This window comes from Ahaetulla prasina, chromosome 4 (genome assembly GCF_028640845.1).
Source record: "Ahaetulla prasina isolate Xishuangbanna chromosome 4, ASM2864084v1, whole genome shotgun sequence".
NCBI classification, from domain to species: Eukaryota; Metazoa; Chordata; class Lepidosauria; order Squamata; family Colubridae; genus Ahaetulla; species Ahaetulla prasina.
The window spans coordinates 55,036,912-55,059,315 of record NC_080542.1 but is presented as its reverse complement, the minus strand read 5'-3'; the positions used below and the strand labels follow the sequence as shown (position 1 = coordinate 55,059,315).

General features: G+C 42.8%; 1 protein-coding gene across 8 annotated transcripts in view; it reads left to right on the top strand.

Moving 5' to 3' along the window:
• Window positions 1-22,404, top strand: part of VAT1 (vesicle amine transport 1) — a 112,734-nt gene that overhangs the window by 9,408 nt on the left and 80,922 nt on the right. For all 8 annotated transcript variants that reach the window (XR_009155097.1, XR_009155094.1, XR_009155098.1 and 5 more), the window contains exons 2-5: window positions 2,236-2,443; window positions 4,973-5,143; window positions 19,267-19,356; window positions 21,509-21,750. Coding sequence is in view for 2 of the 8 variants with exons in the window: in XM_058183216.1 (XP_058039199.1) it covers window positions 2,236-2,443; window positions 4,973-5,143; window positions 19,267-19,356; window positions 21,509-21,750 (711 nt within the window). In the remaining 6 variants the exon portion in view is untranslated. The remainder of the gene's footprint in view (window positions 1-2,235; window positions 2,444-4,972; window positions 5,144-19,266; window positions 19,357-21,508; window positions 21,751-22,404) is intronic.

Below are 22,404 nucleotides of genomic sequence, written 5' to 3'. Positions count from 1 at the left end.
CATTTGAACTGTATTTTATTTCCATTTCAGCAGTGCTCAGTAAAGTATCTTGAGGAAAAACCATATCTGTAGTAATAGTTCATGTTGCTGCCTTCCAGATACACTGGAACTTTTAATTCCCAAATGACCAAAATAATTGGAAATTCTGGAAATTGTATCTGGAGGCAAATTGACACATATGACTGAAGTATATATTTTCCTTTCATAAATGTAGCAGGCCCAACCATTTTTTTCACACCCACCTGGAAACAAAGTAATATTCTACACCAAGGGTGGGAAGTCTGCAGCTCTTCAGAGATTGAATTACAACTACTGACTAGATTAGAGAGAGTTATAATTCACTCATAAAAAGGTAAAGGTAAAGGTTCCCCTGCACATATGTGCTAGTCGTTTCCGACTCTAGGGGGCAGTGCTCATATCCGTTTCTAAGCCAAAGAGCCAGTGCTGTCCGAAGACGTCACCGTGGCCACAAGGCCGGCATGACTAAATGCCAAAGGTGCACCTTCCCACCAAAGTGGTCCTTATTTTTCTACTTGCGTTTTTTTTAACATGCTTTCAAACTGCTAGGTTGGCAGAAGCTGGGACAAGTAATGGGAGCTCACCACTGAACTGCTGACCTTTCAATCAACAAGCTCAGCGTCGTAGCCACCGAGCCACAGCTGTTACATGTAACATAAATTTAACATGCTGTTAAATGTTAACATACATGCTGTTAAATTTGAGGATAGTGAGGGTCTACTTTAGACTCCAATTCATTTTTATTTACCTATACATTATTTTTTTTATCTATCTTTAAGTTTAAAAAGTTAAAAAGTTCCAAAAAGCTAACAGAAGACAATGCGAAAAATAGAACGTAAATAAAAAGTCTTGGAAAGAGGAACTTTTGATAGAACATTCTCTCCTTCCCATTCATTTTATTTCTCAACCACTAACAACCAACTTCTCAGATCTTCACCTCCATTGAAAAACTAGCGAACCCAGCATGTGGAGCTGCTCCTGTTTACTAACACGGCTCTTGAAGTAGAGATGATACATGGGTGCACTGATACGGAGCTTGTTCCTTCTAAATGTTCTTCAACAGCAGGCCAATGCAGAGTGCATTGCAGTAAACCTCTCGAGTTGACAGGCTTTTGGAAATGCAGTCTTACATCAATAAATTCCAACTAACTCGAAACACTGTAACATTCATAAATGTACATAGCTAGCTACTAAACAGACTATATGTAGCTCTGGAGTCCAACTTTTCTTCTTTTGGTCAAGGTAACATTTGCTATTTGAAGACAGCAGTTCATGAGAAGGTGAAGGATGGAGGGCCTCAGTTTTACTCTTTTTCCTGATACCAGAGCCAAATAAACACAGGATTTCCTCTCTGCAGAGGAAACGGTAGTGTTTTCTTTCGTCGGGAGAGTTTCATGGTGGAAATCTGGAAATGTTGCCAGAAAGATGTATTGTTTCCACTGTCACCTCCAGAAACCCTTGCACCCTGCCACTGTAACGAAGCATGAGCAAGAAGCAAATATCCATGCTAGCGTTCAAGCTAGATAATCTGGGAGTTGTATCCACATATCTTTTAAGTTGCCAATGTTGAGCAACACTGTTTTAAATCTATTTAAAACATGCAGACTTGTTTTCAAATGTATATTATTAGCTGATCACATGATTCTAGTTTAAAATACAGCAGGTCCTTTAATGGAAGAACGATCAGCTAATTTTATCATGTCACTTTAGATAACACATTACCTAAGAGTGGACAGTTGCTTCTCTTGAGGAAATGCACAAGGAGTCAAATCCTTTCCCTATGTCAATCAAATTTTCAAGGAGTTTTCAAGAGAAAAAGTGGATCTTTCCACTTTCTGAAAAAGATTCCAATGAGAAACTTCAGGTCAAAGTTACTCACCTGAACCTTATATGCTTTTTCTTAATATTCAGCGATATTGACACAGTATATACCTAGCCAAGGATCGTTCCAAAATTTGCCATCTAGTATACAAGCACATGCCTAACATGAAGCCAACTCTTGAGCTGACTTTTAATTGGGATGGCATCCTGTTGTCCATGGAGAAATTTCACCATTAAGAGTATGAAAGTTACGGGGCAAACTTTGCAATTACAAAGGTTGCCTGCAGCTGTGCAGTGGATAGCTTGAGATCTATTTTCAAATTTAGCCTTTCATAATCCTGAATTTGTATTGGGTGTCTTAGTTCTCACAATTATCTTTTTTTTTTTTTTTGCTAGGTTGGTGATAAGGTGATGGTTATGGCCCGGTCAGGTCTCTGGCAAGAAATTGTGACAGTCCAAGCCAATCAGACTTTTCTCATGCCGGAAAGTATGAGCTTTGAGGAAGCAGCTGCCTTTCTGGTCAATTACATCACTGCCTACATGGTTCTCTTTGATTTTGGCAATCTGCGCCCTGACCAGAGTGTCCTCATCCACATGGCAGCAGGTAACAAAACCTGTCCTACTCTTCTTGCAGTATGTTGCTGATCTGCTTGAGGCAAAAGTCACTTCCAACATGGTCCTTGAAGTCTTCTCTTGCTCTACAATATTAATATATTGACACTCATGTATTACATTTATAGGTAGTCCTCGACTTACAACAGATTATTTAGTGAACATTAGTGAGGTTACAACAGCACTGAAAAAAGTGACCTTTGACCATTTTTCACACTTATGACTGTTGCAGCATCTGCATGGTCATGTGATTAAAATTCAAGTGCTTGACTCATATTTATGATGGTTGCAGTGTCCCGGGGTCATGTGATCATCTTTTGCGATTTTCTAACAAGCAGAATCAAAGCCAGATTGACTTAACAACTGTGCTACTAACTTAACAGCTACAGTGATTTATTTAACAACTGAGTCAAGAAAGGTCATAAGATGGGGCAGAATTCACTTAACAACTGTCTTGCTTAGCGATATAAATTTTGAGCTCAATTGTGGTCATAAATCGAGGATTACCTTTACTGTATATCCCACTTTTCAGAATGTTTATGTGATGACAATTTTTACCTCTGTTATTTTTAATTGATTAATCTGTTGCGACATTTATTTGCAAGTATTTTACTTTTTTTGTGCATCTTTTTGAGAGATTTTTAGATAAAAGGTACTAACATATCTTAGATACAAGTAAAACAAATTACATTATAAAAATGTATCTGGCACAAGTTCATATAAATTGGATTTATGCATTTGTGCTACCAAAGTAAGTTTATTTTTGATTCATGAGAATTCAGTTTTTGTGGTTTTTAGATTATGGTTTATGACTTAGAATGCTCCGTGAATCAGCTACTTATGGCTTATTCACTAAACATGGTTTAAAAATCAAGGGTGTACATAATCTACAGATAGTTCTTGACTTAAAACTATTCATTTAGTGACTGAAGTTATAATGGCATTAAAAAAATGTGATTTACAATCAGGTCTTGCACTTATGAGTATTGCAACTTAGCCATGGTCATGTGATCAAACTTTGGGTGCTTGACATACAGCATGTATTTATGATAGTTGCGGCATCCTCTGGATTATGTCACCTTCATTTGTGATCTTCCCAGCCATTTTCTGATAAGTCCGATCAATGGGGGAAGCTAAATGACCACATAACCCTAACAACTGCATGAATTCACTTAGCAATCATGGCAGAAAAGATCATAACATTGGACATGCTTAACAGTGGAAATTCTGGTCCCAATTGTGGTTGTAAATTGAGGACTAATTGTATAAAATCAGCCATCATAATTTCATGGGGAAGGAGGATTGGAAAATTATTTTTCTCCAGTCATAAATTGGGTTCATAATGATGTTAATTTGGATGGGCAATCTTGAATCCCCATAGCAATTTTCCTCTGAATGTTTTCTCTGTGTGATTATAATGGGTAAAAACCGATGACAAAGTTTCATCCCATTTCAAGATGGAAACATATAAACACTGATATCCATCTTACAAAGGGCATTTAATAGTTTTAAAAAACCTCTATACACCTAGCATTACTGTTACATATAGTTACTTGTACTGTCAAAGAATGTGGTATATGGCCCTTGGTCACAGAAACATTTCTTTTAACTTTGGTTTGTTGAACATACCATAATGGCCTGTTTCTACATAATGTTATGGGGGGGGGGAAGTTTATAAGGCACAATTATTGGATTTATAATATTGCATTGCACAAAACTAATACATAGTTGGAGGTTAGCCAAAAGCCATTGTGGTTACCGTAGTTGACAAATCAGTGTATTGTGAGAACCTGGCTATTGGGTTAATTAAGCAAATCATGGCATGGAGATAAGCTGTTTGGTACCTTTTTTTGGTGTATATTAGGCCCCCTGTTTGGACTATTTTTTTAATAAAGTTCCCTTATTAGTTTTAATGGAATCTGATATACTGCGAAAAAACCACCAGCCACAGTGTTTAAGCTTAATGTATTATGATTGGCTATTTATGAGCGGACGTCAGGCACTTTAAAGTTCCAGGTATGTTACCAGCCCCCAAAGTTGCCTCTTCTTGCTTTAGTTTGTTATGCAAATACTGCCACCCTGTTCGCTATATGTTATATAAGAACGTAATGTGATATGTTATATGTAATATGTATATGTATGTATGCATACACACACACACACACACACACACACACACACACACACACACACGTTATATGTACGGCTAAAGGTCAGAAATGATATGGGATTTATCCAATAGCAGCTGGATGTTTGTTCTTATTCCAAAAAGTTCTACTCACTCACAATCTATCTAGCTCTCAGGGATTATGGTGGGAAGATAGTCAGGACCATTAAACAACATCAAATACCTTTCCTTGTGTCCTCGTGAAGATAACCAACTGTGCTGTCTTCATGCTTTGCCCATTTTATGGTACTACTTAGAACAACTTCCACTGATTTAACTTTGATTTAAGTTACATGGAAACAGGCTTGCGGGCCTTCTTCATTCCTCACTTGACCCATTTTCCTCTCTCTCTAGGTGGTGTCGGAACTGCAGCTGTCCAACTCTGCAAAACCGTGGAAAACGTCACCATTTTTGGCACAGCATCTGCTTCTAAGCATGAGGCCCTCAAAGAGAATGGAGTGACTCACCCTATTGATTACCGGACAGCTGATTATGTGGCTGAAATCCGAAAAATTTCTCCCAAAGGTTAGTAGAGGCTGAAGAAAGGGTGGAGCAAGACAATCTGAAATTTCCTTCATTTTCTGTGCTCCTGCTTAAGTATTATGGGAGCTGGAAAAAAAGGTGCTTGATGAACTGGCATAATTTTAATGATTTATTATTTAGTTTTTTAAGTTTAACTAGTAGAGCATGACTAATCATATGAATTGAAATGAAACAAATTGGTTGAAATGTGCAGAAAAATGTCAAACAAACTATGGTCAGGGTGCTGATGGTGATTGATGGGATTGATGTGTCACTTCAGGTTCTTAAAAGAGACTCTCTCTCTCTCTCTCTCTCAGGGATATGTTGCTCTCCAGAGTTGGCAGCCCACATGTTATTTTATGTACTTTTATTATAACTGCAGCCCAGCTTAATCAGGGCCACCCTTTTAATCAAGTTAAATAAATAACTTGAGTTGGTGGTGCTTTGTAGAGTTATCTAAATTAATTTTTCAAGGATGGAGATTAGTGGATTCATTCTGAAATCGGCTCAGGCCATACCTTTATCAGGTCTAACAAAAACTTATCAAACTGGGAGCAAACTTTAAGATCCAAGTGTTACTAGATTTGTTCCCTGTGTGCAAGGATGGGTTCTAAATTTTGTTACTACCGGTTCTATGGGCTCGCTTATTTTGTGGGTGTGGCTTGGTCATGTGATGGTGGGAGTGGCTTCATGGTCATATGACTAGATGGGCGTGGCCAACTGAAATGTCACTCACATTAAGGGGTCCCTCACCTGGCCCTCCCCTCCCAGCCATTCTTGTGACACCCAGTCTCAACATATCTATAGTTCTGTAAAAATGTTGTTCATCTTTTTTTAACTTTATTATCTACATACTATAGATGCACTTTCATGGACCACAGAAAGGAGGAAATGGCTCACATACTTTGCCCGAGAGTGTGATAGGCAACAGGCTTTTAAGGGGCTGCAAGAAAGAAGGGGGGGCAGTGTATTTTCCAAATAAGAAGATAAGGTAAATAAGACCAGAAGGCAAAACAAGAAGGAATGGATGGAAACTGAACAAAGAGAGAAGCAACCTAAAGCTAAGGAGAAACTTCCTAACAGTGAGAACCAATATAGGTGCAGAAATATTTCAGTCATAATTTTACATATAAAATTACCATTTGTTTATATTGTTCGAAACAGTAATTAGTATTATGACTGATGTTTGACAGCAAGCATAAAAGTCAAAGATTACAGGAGTGCTTCTTTCTCTGTATGTTAAGCATATTAAGATTGACTTATGAAACTTGATGTACAAAATAAGCACACACATATTTATGCTCTGGACTATAGATATTGAATGCATGTAAATCCCTGAAAAATATGTGGTAGCCCTGGGCAAAAGAAAGGCAGTAAAATCACTCTAGGTGGACAGTGTAAAATATTAACACATAATAAATAATGGAACAATTAAAAATAATAGCACAGAATTTTCTCTCTCTCTCCCTTCCTTCCTTCCTCTTTCTCTCTCTCTCTCCTTTCCTCTTTTTTCTCTCTTTCTCTCCTTTCCTTTTTCTTCCTCTCTTCCTCTCTCTTTCTCTGTCTTTTTGGGGGGAGAGTGTTTGTGGCTATGACAACTACTTTCAAAATTGTTACTGGATATTTCCTTTTACATGAAACTGCTAAAAGGCTTTTTCAGTCATATAATGCAACAAAACATTTTTAATGGTAAAAGTAAACTGATATATGAAGCTATTTTTAAATAACTATGTAAGAGAGGAATAAATCTTTTTCTGAAAATTACTGGTGCAAATACACAACATTAGAACTGTAATGTGTGGTAATATTATTTATAATAGAATTTTGGTGGAGGAAATAGAGTAGCAAGGAGATTGACACATTGAGAACTACATGAAAGGAACAAGAATGTGATAAAGTCGCTTTATATGAGTTGGGTAGCTATATAAATTGTATTTAATAATAATAATAATAATAATAATAATAATAATAATAATAATAATAATAATAATAATAATAATAATAATAATAATATTTTAATTTGTATACCGCCCTTCTCCCGAAGGACTCAGGGCGGTGAACAGGCAGATAAAATATAAATACACACAATAATTAAAAACATCCCTTAAAAAACTAATTTAAATGCCCAAAATGTTAAAAAACGTACTCCCCCGTAAAATAACAAAATTTAAAAAACCCATCCAATAGACATAAAAACCAGGCTAGTCCAGCCATACAAAATAAATAAGTTTTAAGTTCATGCTAAAGGTCCTAAGGTCAGGTAATTGTCAAGTCCGAGGGAAGTTCGTTCCACAGGATCAGAGCTCCCACAGAGAAGGCCCTCCTGGGGCCGCCAGTCGACCCTGTTTGGCTGACGGCACCCTGAGGAGTCCCCCCCTGTGGGAGCGTACCGGACGATGGGAGATAGAAGTCGGCAGTAGGCGGTCCTATAGATAGCCCGGTCCTAAGCCATGGAGCGCTTTAAAGGTGGTAACCAATACCTTGAAGCGCACCCGGAAAACAACAGGTAGCCAGTGCAGTCTGCGAGGATAGGTGTTATGTGGAGCCCGAGACGCCCTCAATAACCCGCGCAGCCGCATTCTGAACTAGCTGAAGTCTCCGGGTGCTCTTCAAGGGGAGCCCCATGTAGAGAGCATTGCAGTAGTCCAGGCGAGAGGTAACGAGAGCATGAGTGACTGTGCATAAGGCATCCCGGTCCAGGAAGGGACGCAACTGGCGGATCAGGCGAACCTGATAAAATGCTCTCCTGGAGACGGTCGCCAAATGGTCTTCAAAGGACAACCGACCATCCAGGAGCACGCCCAAGTTGCGTACCTTCTCCATCGGGGCCAATGATTCACCCCCGACAGACAGCCGCATCTGCAGCTGACTGTACCGAGGTGCCGTCATCCACAGCCACTCCGTCTTGGAGGGATTAAGTTTGAGCCTGTTCCTCCCCATTTAATAAATACAATGGGAAAGGTCTTTGGGGCTTCCAGAATTTATATGGCACTAATTGGATTTTTGATCTCCCTTTTATTTTGAGACATAATAGAATAGAATAGAATAGAATAGAATTTTTATTGGCCAAGTGTGATTGGACACACAAGGAATTTGTCTTGGTGCATATGCTCTCAGTGTACATAAAAGAAAAGATACGTTCATCAAGGTACAACATTTACAACACAATTGATGGTCAATATATCAATATAAATCATAAGGATTGCCAGCAACAAGTTATAGTCATACAGTCATAAATGGAAAGAGATTGGTGATGGGAACTATGAGAAGATTAATAGTAATGCAGATTCAGTAAATAGTTTGACAGTGGACTAGTTTTACACTGTAACTAAATTACACAAGAGAATGTAGTATATATACCAAAAATAATTCAATAGCAATTTAACCTGATACATTGGGTTAAGTGATGTAGGGCTTGATCTAATTTCAGGCAAGTTCAATCCTTTGTTAAGAGATACCTGCGTTCTCTCTCTTCCTTCCTCTTTTTCTTTTTCTTTCTTTCTTTCTCTTTCTCTTTCTCTTTCTTTTTTCTCCCTCTCTTTCTCCTTTCTCCCTTTGTGTGAAGAACCCCCAGAAGGTCTTTGGTAGGAGGAAGAAAAGCCAGATGTTTTGAAATGCAGAACATGCCCATCTGGCATTCTTAGAACTCCACTATTGATTATCTTAGCTTGAGCAAGAATAGCTACCAGCCACTTAGAATAAGCTCTCAACTCAAACTCAGTGCACGTGGGGCTCCCCAAACAGTGAGGATGAAGTGTGAGTAAAAAGGTTTACCCCTCCCTTCCTCCCTCCCGCCCTCTGTTTCTTCTTCCCTCCCTTCCTCCTTTCTCCCTTCCTGTGAAGAACCCCAGAAGGTCTTTGGTAGGAGGAAGAAAAGCCAGACATTCCGAAATGTTTTGTAGCTTACCCTGAGCAAGAATAGCTAGCAGGCACTTACAATAAGCTCTCATCTCAAGCTCAGTGCACATGGCGATCCGTAAACAGTGAGGATTTCTTTGTCTCTTTCTCCCTTGAAGCCCCCCCCTGCAGCCTGTTTTTGCTTCCAGGGGGTTGCAGGGAGTCTTGCTAGGCACTCCCAAGCCCCTATTTTTGCCTTAGAAAGCCTCCCTGAAGCCCTGGGAGCCAAATTGGGGCATGGGGGGGCATTGCACCCCGACGCCCCATTTTGGCGTTAGCAAGCCTTCCTGCAGTCCCTGGGAACTAAAACGGGGCACAGGGGGACTCCTGTAAGGGGCGGGGGAAGGGAAGGTCACGAGCCTGGGGGTGGGCACAGCAAGCTATGGGGGGGCTAGCGCGACTTACCTGTAGGCAGCAGGAGTCAGCTCAGTTGGGGCCCAGGGCGGGCACCACATGAGAAGGCAGCTTAAGGCAGGAAAGCTGCCCAGGTGGTAAGGAGGAAAAGGAAGTGACTGGGTGGGGTTGCGACCGGTTTGGGGACGTGGCCAGCCAGCCATTACTACTGGTTTTGTGACCTTTGCCAATTTACTGTTACCGATTCTCCCGAACCGGTGAGAACCCACCACTGCCTCTGTGTAAGAATATGTGAATATGCTTTGATGTCTAGAATGACTTCATATCTAACCATAGATAGAATTCAGTCTTATTTGGAAACACTTTTTGGATTACAATTCTATATATGGAGTTGTGGCAAATCTGAGTTATAGAGTTTATATTTTAATCTGATATGTAGTCTGCCCTACACATTACTTATAATATTTTCCTATTGTATGTTTACATATAGCTTTTTTTTTCTGTCATGGTTTCAGTTTTCCCTGTTACATATTTTTACATTTCAGTAGAGACATGTTTTAGCTAGAAATGGCATATCAAATTTCTTATGTTATTGTTAAGTTGTTAATGGTGCATTACAATATATTAGCCATAAGAATTAGTTATTCAATTTTTATTAGTTATCACCCCTATTTTAACGCTTATATTTGTTTTCCCTTCATCTCTCTAATTCAGGGATGAAATTAAAAACTTTCTCCTATCGGTTCTGTGGGCATGGCTTGTTGGGGGAGGTCATGTGACTGGGTGGGCATGGCCAACTCGAAATAACAAGGATCAGGGAGAGCGCCTCACAAGCCCCTCCCCTCCCAGCCACTCCTTGTTGCGAATGGCAGGAATATGGGAAGAAGAATATTCCTGCCTACCATACTTCCCTCAGTCCGTACTGAGATTGAGGAATGGATGACAGACAGGAAAATCCTCTTCCCCATTTTCCTGCATTTAACAAAAATGATTCCATTCCAACTGCTCCCCCCATCCCTCCCCCTTCGGGGACTACCTTAAAAGGGACAGGCTGCAGCAGCACCATTGTGAATGGAGGGAGAAAAGTTAGCATTCTCTCTGCTGCATTTAACATTGAATTCTGTGGCAGAGAGAATGCTAACTTTTCTCCCTTCATTCACAATGGAGCTGCTGCTCCCTTTATGGTTCCTTCCTGGCCCCCTCCCTGCTGGGGACTACCTTAAATGGGACAGGTTGCAGCAGCTCACTCTTGAGTGGAAGAAGAAAAGTTAGCATTCTCTCTGCTGCATTTAACATTGAATTCTGTGGCAGAGAGAATGCTAACTTTTCTCCTCCATTCACAATGGAGCTGCTGGTCCCTTTATGGTTCCCTCCTGGCCCCCTCCCTCCTGAGGACTACCTTAAACAGAAAGGCTGCAGCAGCTCCCTTGTGGGTGGAGGCAGAAAAGTTAGCATTCTCTCTGCTTTAACACTAAATTCTGTGGCAGAGAGAATGCTAACTTTTCTCCCTTCATTCACAATGGAGCTGCTGCTCCCTCTATGGTTCCCTCCTGGACTCCTCCCTCCTGGGGACTACCTTAAATGGGACAGGCTGCAGCAGCTACCTTGTGGGTGGAGGAAGAAAAGTTAGCATTCTCTCTGCTGCATTTAACATTGAATTCTGTGTCAGAGAGAATGCTAACTTTTCTCCCTCCTGGGGACTACCTTAAAAGGGACAGGCTGCAGCAGCTCCCTTGTGGGTAGAGGGAGAAAAGTTAGCATTCTCTCTGCTGCATTTAACCTTGAATTCTGTGGCAGAGAAAATGCTAACTTTTCTCCCTTCATTCACAATGGAGCTGCTGTTCCCTCCTGACCCCCTCCCTCCTGGAGACTACCTTAAAAGGGACAGGCTGCAGCAGCACCATTGTGAATGGAGGGAGAAAAGTTAGCATTCTCTCTGCCACAGAATTCAAGGTTAAATGCAGCAGAGAGAATGCTAACTTTCTCTCTCCATTCACAATGGAGCTGCTGCTCCCTCTATGGTTCCGTCCTGGCCCCCTCCCTCCTGGGGACTACCATAAATGGGACAGGCTGCAGCAGCTCCCTTGTGGGTGGAGGGAGAAAAGTTAGCATTCTCTCTGCTGCATTTAACATTGAATTCTGTGGCAGAGAGAATGCTAACTTTTCTCCCTCCTGGGGACTACCTTAAACAAACAGGCTGCAGCACCTTCCTTGTGGGTGGAGGGAGAAAGGTTAGCATTCTCTCTGCTGCATTTAACATTGAATTCTGTGGCAGAGAGAATGCTAACTTTTCTCTCTCCATTCAAAGTGGAGCTGCTGCTCCCTCTATGGTTCCCTCCTGCCCCCCCCCTGAGGGACTACCTTAAACAGACAGGCTGCAGCAGCACCATTGTGAATGGAGGGAGAAAAGTTAGCATTCTCTCTGCTGCATTTAACATTGAATTCTGTGACAGAGGGAATGCTAACTTTTCTCTCTCCATTCACAATGGAGCTGCTGCTCCCTCTATGGTTCCCTCCTGGCCACCTCCCTCCTGGGGACTACCATAAATGGGACAGGCTGCAGCAGCTCCCTTGTGATTAGAGGGAGAAAAGTTAGCATTCTCTCTGCTGCATTTAACATTGAATTCTGTGTCAGGGAGAATGCTAATTTTCCCTCCCTCCATCCACAATGGAGCTGCTGCTCCCTCTATGGTTCCTTCCTGGCCCCCTCCCTCCTGGGGACTACCTTAAATGGGACAGGCTGCAGCAGCTCCCTTGTGGGTGGAGGGAGAAAAGTTAGCATTCTCTCTGCTGCATTTAACATTGAATTCTGTGGCAGAGGGAATGCTAACTTTTCTCCCTTCATTCACAATGGAGCTGCTGTTCCCTCCTGGCCCACTCCCTCCTGAGGACTACCTTAAACAGACAGGCTGCAGCAGCACCATTGTGAATGTAGGAAGAAAAGTTAGCATTCTCTCTGCTGCATTTAACATTGAATTCTGTGACAGAGGGAATGCTAACTTTTTCTCTCCATTCACAACGGAGCTGCTGCTCCCTCTATAGTTCGCTCCTGGCCATCTCCCTCCTGGGGACTATCATAAATGGGACAGGCTGCAGCAGCTCCCTTGTGATTAGAAGGAGAAAAGTTAGCATTCTCTCTGCTGCATTTAACATTAAATTCTGTGGCAGAGAGAATGCTAACTTTTCTCTCTCTATTCACAATGGAGCTGCTGCTCCCTCTATGGTTCCCTCCTGGCCCCCTCCCTCCTGGGGACTACCTTAAATGGGACAGGCTGCAGCAGCTCCCTTGTGGGTGGAGGGAGAAAAGTTAGCATTCTCTCTGCTGCATTTAACATTGAATTCTGTGGCAGAGGGAATGCTAACTTTTCTCCCTTCATTCACAATGGAGCTGCTGTTCCCTCCTGGCCCCCTCCCTCCTGACGACTACCTTAAACAGACAGGCTGCAGCAGCACCATTGTGAATGGAGAGAGAAAAGTTAGCATTCTCTCTGCTGCATTTAACATTGAATTCTGTGGCAGAGAGAATGATAACTTTTCTCCCTTCATTCACAATAGAGCTGCTGCTCCCTTTATGGTTCCCTCCTGGCCCCCTCCCTCCTGAGGACTACCTTAAACAGAAAGGCTGCAGCAGCTCCCTTGTGGGTGGAGGCAGAAAAGTTAGCATTCTCTCTGCTGCATTTAACACTAAATTCTGTGGCAGAGAGAATGCTAACTTTTCTCCCTTCATTCACAATGGAGCTGCTGCTCCCTCTATGGTTCCCTCCTGGACTCCTCCCTCCTGGGGACTGCCTTAAATGGGACAGGCTGCAGCAGCTACCTTGTGGGTGGAGGAAGAAAAGTTAGCATTCTCTCTGCTGCATTTAACATTGAATTCTGTGTCAGAGAGAATGCTAACTTTTCTCCCTCCTGGGGACTACCTTAAAAGGGACAGGCTGCAGCAGCTCCCTTGTGGGCATTTAACCTTGAATTCTGTAGCAGAGAAAATGCTAACTTTTCTCCCTTCATTCACAATGGAGCTGCTGTTCCCTCCTGGCCCCCTCCCTCCTGGAGACTACCTTAAAAGGGACAGGCTGCAGCAGCACCATTGTGAATGGAGGGAGAAAAGTTAGCATTCTCTCTGCTGCATTTAACATTGAATTCTGTGCAGAGAGAATGCTAACTTTCTCTCTCCATTCACAATGGAGCTGCTGCTCCCTCTATGGTTCCGTCCTGGCCCCCTCCCTCCTGGGGACTACCATAAATGGGACAGGCTGCAGCAGCTCCCTTGTGGGTGGAGGGAGAAAAGTTAGCATTCTCTCTGCTGCATTTAACATTGAATTCTGTGGCAGAGAGAATGCTAACTTTTCTCTCTCCATTCAAAGTGGAGCTGCTGCTCCCTCTATGGTTCCCTCCTGCCCCCCCCTGAGGGACTACCTTAAACAGACAGGCTGCAGCAGCACCATTGTGAATGGAGGGAGAAAAGTTAGCATTCTCTCTGCTGCATTTAACATTGAATTCTGTGACAGAGGGAATGCTAACTTTTCTCTCTCCATTCACAATGGAGCTGCTGCTCCCTCTATGGTTCCCTCCTGGCCACCTCCCTCCTGGGGACTACCATAAATGGGACAGGCTGCAGCAGCTCCCTTGTGATTAGAGGGAGAAAAGTTAGCATTCTCTCTGCTGCATTTAACATTGAATTCTGTGTCAGAGAGAATGCTAATTTTTCTCCCTTCATTCACAATGGAGCTGCTGCTCCCTCTATGGTTCCTTCCTGGCCCCCTCCCTCCTGGGGACTACCTTAAATGGGACAGGCTGCAGCAGCTCCCTTGTGGGTGGAGGGAGAAAAGTTAGCATTCTCTATGCTGCATTTAATATTGAATTCTGTGGCAGAGAGAATGCTAACTTTTCTCCCTTCTGGGGACTACCTTAAACAGACAGGCTGCAGCAGCTTCCTTGTTGGTGGAGGGAGAAAACTTAGCATTCTCTCTGCTGCATTTAACATTGAATTCTGTGGCAGAGGGAATGCTAACTTTTCTCCCTTCATTCACAATGGAGCTGCTGTTCCCTCCTGGCCCACTCCCTCCTGAGGACTACCTTAAACAGACAGGCTGCAGCAGCACCATTGTGAATGTAGGAAGAAAAGTTAGCATTCTCTCTGCTGCATTTAACATTGAATTCTGTGACAGAGGGAATGCTAACTTTTTCTCTCCATTCACAACGGAGCTGCTGCTCCCTCTATAGTTCATAACATAACATAAGTTCGCTCCTGGCCACCTCCCTCCTGGGGACTATCATAAATGGGACAGGCTGCAGCAGCTCCCTTGTGATTAGAAGGAGAAAAGTTAGCATTCTCTCTGCTGCATTTAACATTAAATTCTGTGGCAGAGAGAATGCTAACTTTTCTCTCTCCATTCAAAGTGGAGCTGCTGCTCCCTCTATGGTTCCCTCCTGGCCCCCTCCCCCCTGAGGACTACCTTAAACAGACAGGCTGCAGCAGCATCATTGTGAATGGAGGGAGAAAAGTTAGCATTCTCTCTGCTGCATTTAACATTGAATTCTGTGACAGAGGGAATGCTAACTTTTCTCTCTCTATTCACAATGGAGCTGCTGCTCCCTCTATGGTTCCCTCCTGGCCCCCTCCCTCCTGGGGACTACCTTAAATGGGACAGGCTGCAGCAGCTCCCTTGTGGGTGGAGGGAGAAAAGTTAGCATTCTCTCTGCTGCATTTAACATTGAATTCTGTGGCAGAGGGAATGCTAACTTTTCTCCCTTCATTCACAATGGAGCTGCTGTTCCCTCCTGGCCCCCTCCCTCCTGACGACTACCTTAAACAGACAGGCTGCAGCAGCACCATTGTGAATGGAGAGAGAAAAGTTAGCATTCTCTCTGCTGCATTTAACATTGAATTCTGTGGCAGAGAGAATGCTAACTTTTCTCCCTTCATTCACAATGGAGCTGCTGCTCCCTTTATGGTTCCTTCCTGGCCCCCTCCCTGCTGGGGACTACCTTAAATGGGACAGGTTGCAGCAGCTCACTCGTGAGTGGAAGAAGAAAAGTTAGCATTCTCTCTGCTGCATTTAACATTGAATTCTGTGGCAGAGGGAATGCTAACTTTTCTCTCTCCATTCAAAGTGGAGCTGCTGCTCCCTCTATGGTTCCCTCCTGGCCCCCTCCCCCCTGAGGACTACCTTAAACAGACAGGCTGCAGCAGCACCATTGTGAATTGAGGGAGAAAAGTTAGCATTCTCTCTGCTGCATTTGACATTGAATTCTGTGTCAGAGAGAATGTTAACTTTTCTCCCTCCATTCACAATGGAGCTGCTGTTCCCTCCTGGCCCCCTCCCTGCTGGGGACTACCTTAAATGGGACAGGCTGCAGCAGCTCCCTTGTGAGTGGAGGGAGAAAAGTTAGCATTCTCTCTGCTGCATTTAACATTGAATTCTGTGGCAGAGGGAATGCTAACTTTTCTCTCTCCATTCACAATGGAGCTGCTGCTCCCTCTATGGTTCCCTCCTGGCCACCTCCCTCCTGGGGACTACCATAAATGGGACAGGCTGCAGCAGCTCCCTTGTGAGTAGAAGGAGAAAAGTTAGCATTCTCTCTGCTGCATTTGACATTGAATTCTGTGGCAGAGAGAATGCTAACTTTTCTCTCTCCATTCAAAGTGGAGCTGCTGCTCCCCCTATGGTTCCCTCCTGGCCCCCTCCCTCCTGAGGATTACCTTAAACAGACAGGTTGCAGCAGCTCCCTTGTGACTGGAGGGAGAAAAGTTAGCCTTCTCTCTGCTGCATTTAACATTGAATTCTGTGGCAGAGAGAAGGCTAACTTTTCTCCCTCCTAGGGACTACCTTAAAAGGGACAGGCTGCAGCAGCTCCCTTGTGGGTAGAGAGAGAAAAGTTAGCATTCTCTCTACTGCATTTAACATTGAATTCTGTGGCAGAGAGAATGCTAACTTTTCTCCCTTCATTCACAATGGAGCTGCTGTTCCCTCTATGGTTCCCTCCTGGCCCCCTCCCTCCTGGGGACTGCCATAAATGGGACAGGCTGCAGCAGCTCCCTTGTGGGTGGAGGGAGAAAAGTTAGCATTCTCTCTGCTGTATTTAACATTGAATTCTGTGGCAGAGGGAATGCTAACTTTTCTCCCTTCATTCACAATAGAGCTGCTGTTCCCTATTGGCCCCCTCCCTGCTGGGGACTACTTTAACAGGGACAGGCTGCAGCAGCACCATTGTGAATGGAGGGAGAAAAGTTAGCATTCTCTCTGCCACAGAATTCAATGTTAAATACAGCAGAGAGAACGCTTACTTTTCTCCTCCTAGGGACTACCTTAATGGGACAGGCTGCAGCCTGTCCCATTTATGGCAGTCCCCAGGAGGGAGGGGCGAGGACTACCTTAAAAGGGACAGGCTGCAGCTCCTTGTGAATGAAGGAGAAAAGTTAGCATTCTCTGCCACAGAATTCAATGTTAAATGCAGAGAGAATGCTAACTTTTCTCCATTCACAATGGAGCTGCTGCAGCCTGTCCTTTTAAGGTAGTCCCTAGGAGGGAGAAAAGTTAGCATTCTCTCTGCTGCATTTAACATTGAATTCTGTGACAGAGGGAATGCTAACTTTTCTCTCTCCATTCAAAGTGGAGCTGCTGCTCCCTCTATGGTTCCCTCCTGGCCCCCTCCCCCCTGAGGACTACCTTAAACAGACAGGCTGCAGAAGCTCCCTTGTGAATGGAGGGAGAAAAGTTAGCATTCTCTCTGCTGCATTTAACATTGAATTCTGTGACAGAGAGAATGCTAACTTTTCTCCCTTCATTCACAATGGAGCTGCTGCTCCCTTTATGGTTCCCTCCTTGCCCCCTCCCTCCTGGGGACTACCTTAAATGGGACAGGCTGCAGCAGCTCCCTTGTGAATGGAGGGAGAAAAGTTAGCATTCTCTCTGCTGCATTTAACATTGAATTCTGTGGCAGAGAGAATGCTAACTTTCCCCCCCTCTGGGGATACCTTAAACAGACAGGCTGCAGCAGCTCCCTTGTGAGTGGAGGGAGAAAAGTTAGCATTCTCTCTGCTGCATTTAATATTGAATTCTGTGGCAGAGAGAATGCTAACTTTTATGTTTCCGTCCTGTCCCCCTCCCTCCTGAGGACTACCTTAAATAGACAGGTTGCAGCAACTCCATTGTGAGTGGAGGGAGAAAAGTTAGCATTCTCTCTGCTGCATTTAACATTGAATTCTGTGGCAGAATGCTAACTTTCCCCCCTCTGGGGATACCTTAAACAGACAGGCTGCAGCAGCTCCCTTGTGAGTGGAGGGAGAAATGTTAGCATTCTCTCTGCTGCATTTAACATTGAATTCTGTGGCAGAGAGAATGCTACCTTTCCCCCCTCTGGGGATACCTTAAACAGACAGGCTGCAGCAGCTCCCTTGTGAGTGGAGTGAGTGGAGGGAGAAAAGTTAGCATTCTCTCTGCTGCATTTAACATTGAATTCTGTGACAGAGGGAATGCTAACTTTTCTCTCTCTATTCACAATGGAGCTGCTGCTCCCTCTATGGTTCCCTCCTGGCCCCCTCCCTCCTGGGGACTACCTTAAATGGGACAGGCTGCAGCAGCTCCCTTGTGAATGGAGGGAGAAAAGTTAGCATTCTCTCTGCTGCATTTAACATTGAATTCTGTGGCAGAGAGAATGCTAACTTTCCCCCCCTCTGGGGATACCTTAAACAGACAGGCTGCAGCAGCTCCCTTGTGAGTGGAGGGAGAAAAGTTAGCATTCTCTCTGCTGCATTTAATATTGAATTCTGTGGCAGAGAGAATGCTAACTTTTATGTTTCCGTCCTGTCCCCCTCCCTCCTGAGGACTACCTTAAATAGACAGGTTGCAGCAACTCCATTGTGAGTGGAGGGAGAAAAGTTAGCATTCTCTCTGCTGCATTTAACATTGAATTCTGTGGCAGAATGCTAACTTTCCCCCCTCTGGGGATACCTTAAACAGACAGGCTGCAGCAGCTCCCTTGTGAGTGGAGGGAGAAATGTTAGCATTCTCTCTGCTGCATTTAACATTGAATTCTGTGGCAGAGAGAATGCTACCTTTCCCCCCTCTGGGGATACCTTAAACAGACAGGCTGCAGCAGCTCCCTTGTGAGTGGAGTGAGTGGAGGGAGAAAAGTTAGCATTCTCTCTGCTGCATTTAACATTGAATTCTGTGTCAGAGAGAATGCTAACTTTTCTCTCTCCATTCACAAAGGAGCTATTGCTCCCTTTATGGTTCCTTCCTGGCCCCCTCCCTCCTGGGGACTACCTTAAAAGAGACAGGTTGCAGCAGCTCCCTTGTGAGTGGAGGGAATTTTGTGTAATATGGAGCAGCTGGAATAGGTGAGCAGTGACCAGCCAGGTGTTGGTGGAACGAAGGAGAGGTAATTATTACCTGTTCGGTGAACTGATGCACATAACCTCTAGCGGTTCGTGCAAACTGGTCAGAATCAGTAGAATTTCACCCCTGCTCTAATTCCTATATTCTTAAATCAACATTTGTGTCAGCATTATTTGTTTTCCTTTTCTTTTTGAAATTATTATCATGAAAGAAAAAAGGGAAAAATTGAAATCATAGGCAGCACCTCTAGATTTAATGGTAGATGCATAGTAAGAATAAAGAGAGTATGAAAAAAAGTTATGGATGTTCTGCTTACAGATTTATGGTTGACTGAATAATAGATTTGAATAAATTATTAGTTTATATTGGAGACTGATTTATTTTTTTTACCAAAACTTAATAAAATTAAAAGTAACTGAAATTTAAATTATTGAAATGTGGTTAAACTGAAAATGTCATATGGGGAATTTTATTCCCTTTCAATTGAAATTTCCCATTAAATAATTTCTGTTTTCTTTCCCCCCTTTTCTTTTCTAGGTGTAGATGTTGTTTTGGACCCCTTAGGAGGTTCAGATACTACAAAAGGCTTTCATCTCCTGAAACCAATGGGCAAACTGGTCAGTTATGGTGAGTCAGAAAGCATTCCATCAAAGGATGGTGGAATTCATCAGAAGTTGAGTCTCGGAATCTTTTAAATCCCAAAGATTAGATAAGTATGCCTAAATGAGATCACTTTGCAGTATCAAGAATCATTCTCTAAAATTCAAACAAAAATAATAATACAAGAGATCTGGTTTTCTGGATCAAGCTAAAGCTCTAATAATGGTTAGCTGGATGCTTTAGTGAAATTTGTTCTTTTTAGATTTTTTTTTATTCTGCATTTATTATTTTACAAATAACTCAAGGTGCTGAACATATTCCACATAACTTCCTCTTCCTACTTGCTCCACAACAACAACCCTGTGAAGCGACATGGGCTGAGATAAAACAAATATCCAAACGGGTCCCTGCTGGCTTTCATGCCTAAAGTGAGACTAGAACTCACAGTCTCCTGGTTTCTAACCCAGTTCCTTAACCATTAAAAAAAGTGTGTGTGTGTGTGTCTGTGTGCACTTTGGGAAAGAAAAATCTTTCCCCATATCCCATCCTTGCAAGCTATTATTCTGCTATTGAGATTGAAATATACTTTCCTCTGCTTATAAAGAAGGCGGGGTAGATTGAGTTGGATTGACATATATTATTGTAGCCTAGAATGTCCTCATCTTCTTGCATATATTTTATTAATCTATATTTATAAAAAAAGGATCTATGTATGTATATATATATGATCCAGCATAACTCTGGAACGGCTCGAGCAATTTCAACCAAACTTGGTACACAGATGACTTATTCTCTGGAAACAAATACTGTGGGGGTAAGACACATCTATGTCTGTGTCTATGTGTTTGTGTTCCAGTGTAACTCTGGAACACCTTGAGCAATTTTAACCAAACTTGGTACACAGATGACTTACCCTCTGGAAACAAATCCTGTAGAGGGTAAGACACCCCTGGTGTGTGTGTGTGTGTTCCAGCATAACTGGAATGTCTCAAGCAATTTCAACCAAACTTGGTATACAGATGACTTACTCTCTGGAAAAAAATACTGTGGGGGTAACACACTCCTAACAACCTTTGGTGTGTTTGTATGTGTTTATGTGTGTGTGTTCCACCATAACTCTGAAACGCCTCAAGCAATTTCAGCCAAACTTGATACACAGATGTCTTATTCTCTGGAAAAAAATACTGTGGGAGTAACACTCCCCTAACACCCCTGTGTGTGCGTGTTCTAGCATAACTCTGGAACAGCTCAAGAAATTTCAACCAAACTTGGTACACAGATGACTTACTTTCTGGAAAAAAATACTGTGGGAATAACACACCCCTAACACCTCTCAGGTTGTGTGTGTGTGTGTGTGTGTGTGTGTTACAGCAAAACTCTGAAACACCTTGAGCAATTTTAACCAAACTTGCTACACATATGACTTACTCTCTGGAAAAAAATACTGTGGGGGTAACACACCCCTAACACCCCTGTGTGTTTGTATGTGTGTGTTCTAGCATTACTCTGGAACAGCTCAAGAAATTTCAATCAAATTTGCTACACAGATGACTTATCGGTACTCTTTGGGAAAAAATACTGTGGGGGTAAGACATCCCTAATACCTCTCAGGTTGTGTGTGTGTGTTGCAGCATAACTCTGGAACACCTTGAGCAATTTCAACCAAACTTGGTACACAGATGACTTACTCTCTGGAAAAAAATACTGTGGGGATAAGACACCCTTAACACCTCTCAGTGTGTGTGTTGTGTGTGTGTGTGTGTGTTCCAGAATAACTCCTGAACGCCTTGAGCAATTTCAACTAAACTTGGTACACAGATGATTTACCCTCTGGAGACAAACACTCCATGTGTGTGTGTGAGTTCCAGCATAACTCTGGAACACCTTGAGCAATTTCAACCAAACTTGCTACACAGATGACTTACTCTCTGGAAAAAAAAAACCCAATGGGGGTCATGCGCACATGCGCGAGGGGATTAGAATGAAAAAATACCTGGGCAGCGCCGGGTCATCAGCTAGTTAAACTAAGGAGCATACATTCCTGATAGAAGAATGAGGTTTTAGAATGAGAATTGTAGCTTGCTCCTATGCTGCTTTAAAGAAAAAGTATTTTTGAAGCATAGTTGCCAAGAGTTATTATACTGATGGATCTCAAACAGGGTATTTCTCAATTTTGTAGGTGTAGCCAACTTGCTAACAGGGCAGAGGAAGAACCTAATGGCTATGGCAAAGACCTGGTGGAATCAGTTTAGCATCAATGCCTTGCAGCTGCTTCATCTCAACAAAGCAGTTTGTGGTTACCACCTGGGCTACCTTGAGGAGGAAGTGGAGCTTTTAGCTGCTGTGGTGACCAAGCTAATTGCTCTCTACAATCAGGGCAAAATCAAACCAAAGGTGGATTCTGTTTGGCCCTTTGAACAGGTGAGAATGCTTGGCCACCCAATGAGTTATTTTGTGTTCCACAGTAAAAAAAAATGCTGTCTTTAGCTTAATTTATTCCCCTCCAAAGAACTGACATCATTAAGACTTCAACCCTAACAATTATCCCCAAATCCTTTGAGTGATTTCAAAATGTTAGATGTCTGCTGGCCATCTGCCATGCTCTTATAATAGTGTCAGTTGAATGTCCAGTATATAGATCACATTCACTTGGCATTTTAAATGCTTCAGGGAAGGCAGATTCATAAAAAAAATTCTGGCAGACTTTTCAAGGGTAAAGACCACGAAAAGAAAGTATAAAAGGCAAAGTAGTGTTAAGGTTTGTGTAAAGCCTTCTTTGACTGATTTTGTATTTGGCCTTCTGATGACAGGAAGTATTTTAAAAAGTGAATAAGCAAGTAGTGGCTGAGTCATTTGATCAACACTCCCTCTCCCATGTGTACATGCTTCTCTTTCAAGGCAGATACAACCAAAAAAATAAACTCCATGTCATATGTGACTTTAGTGAACAGTGAGTATATATTAAAAAGGGAATAATGAATACAGCTAATTAAGAATGCACCAATTTGGGAAAGTCTGACATATATCCTTGGATGCATTCTCCTTGGTCATATTTCTTGAGGTAGAAAGAATGAA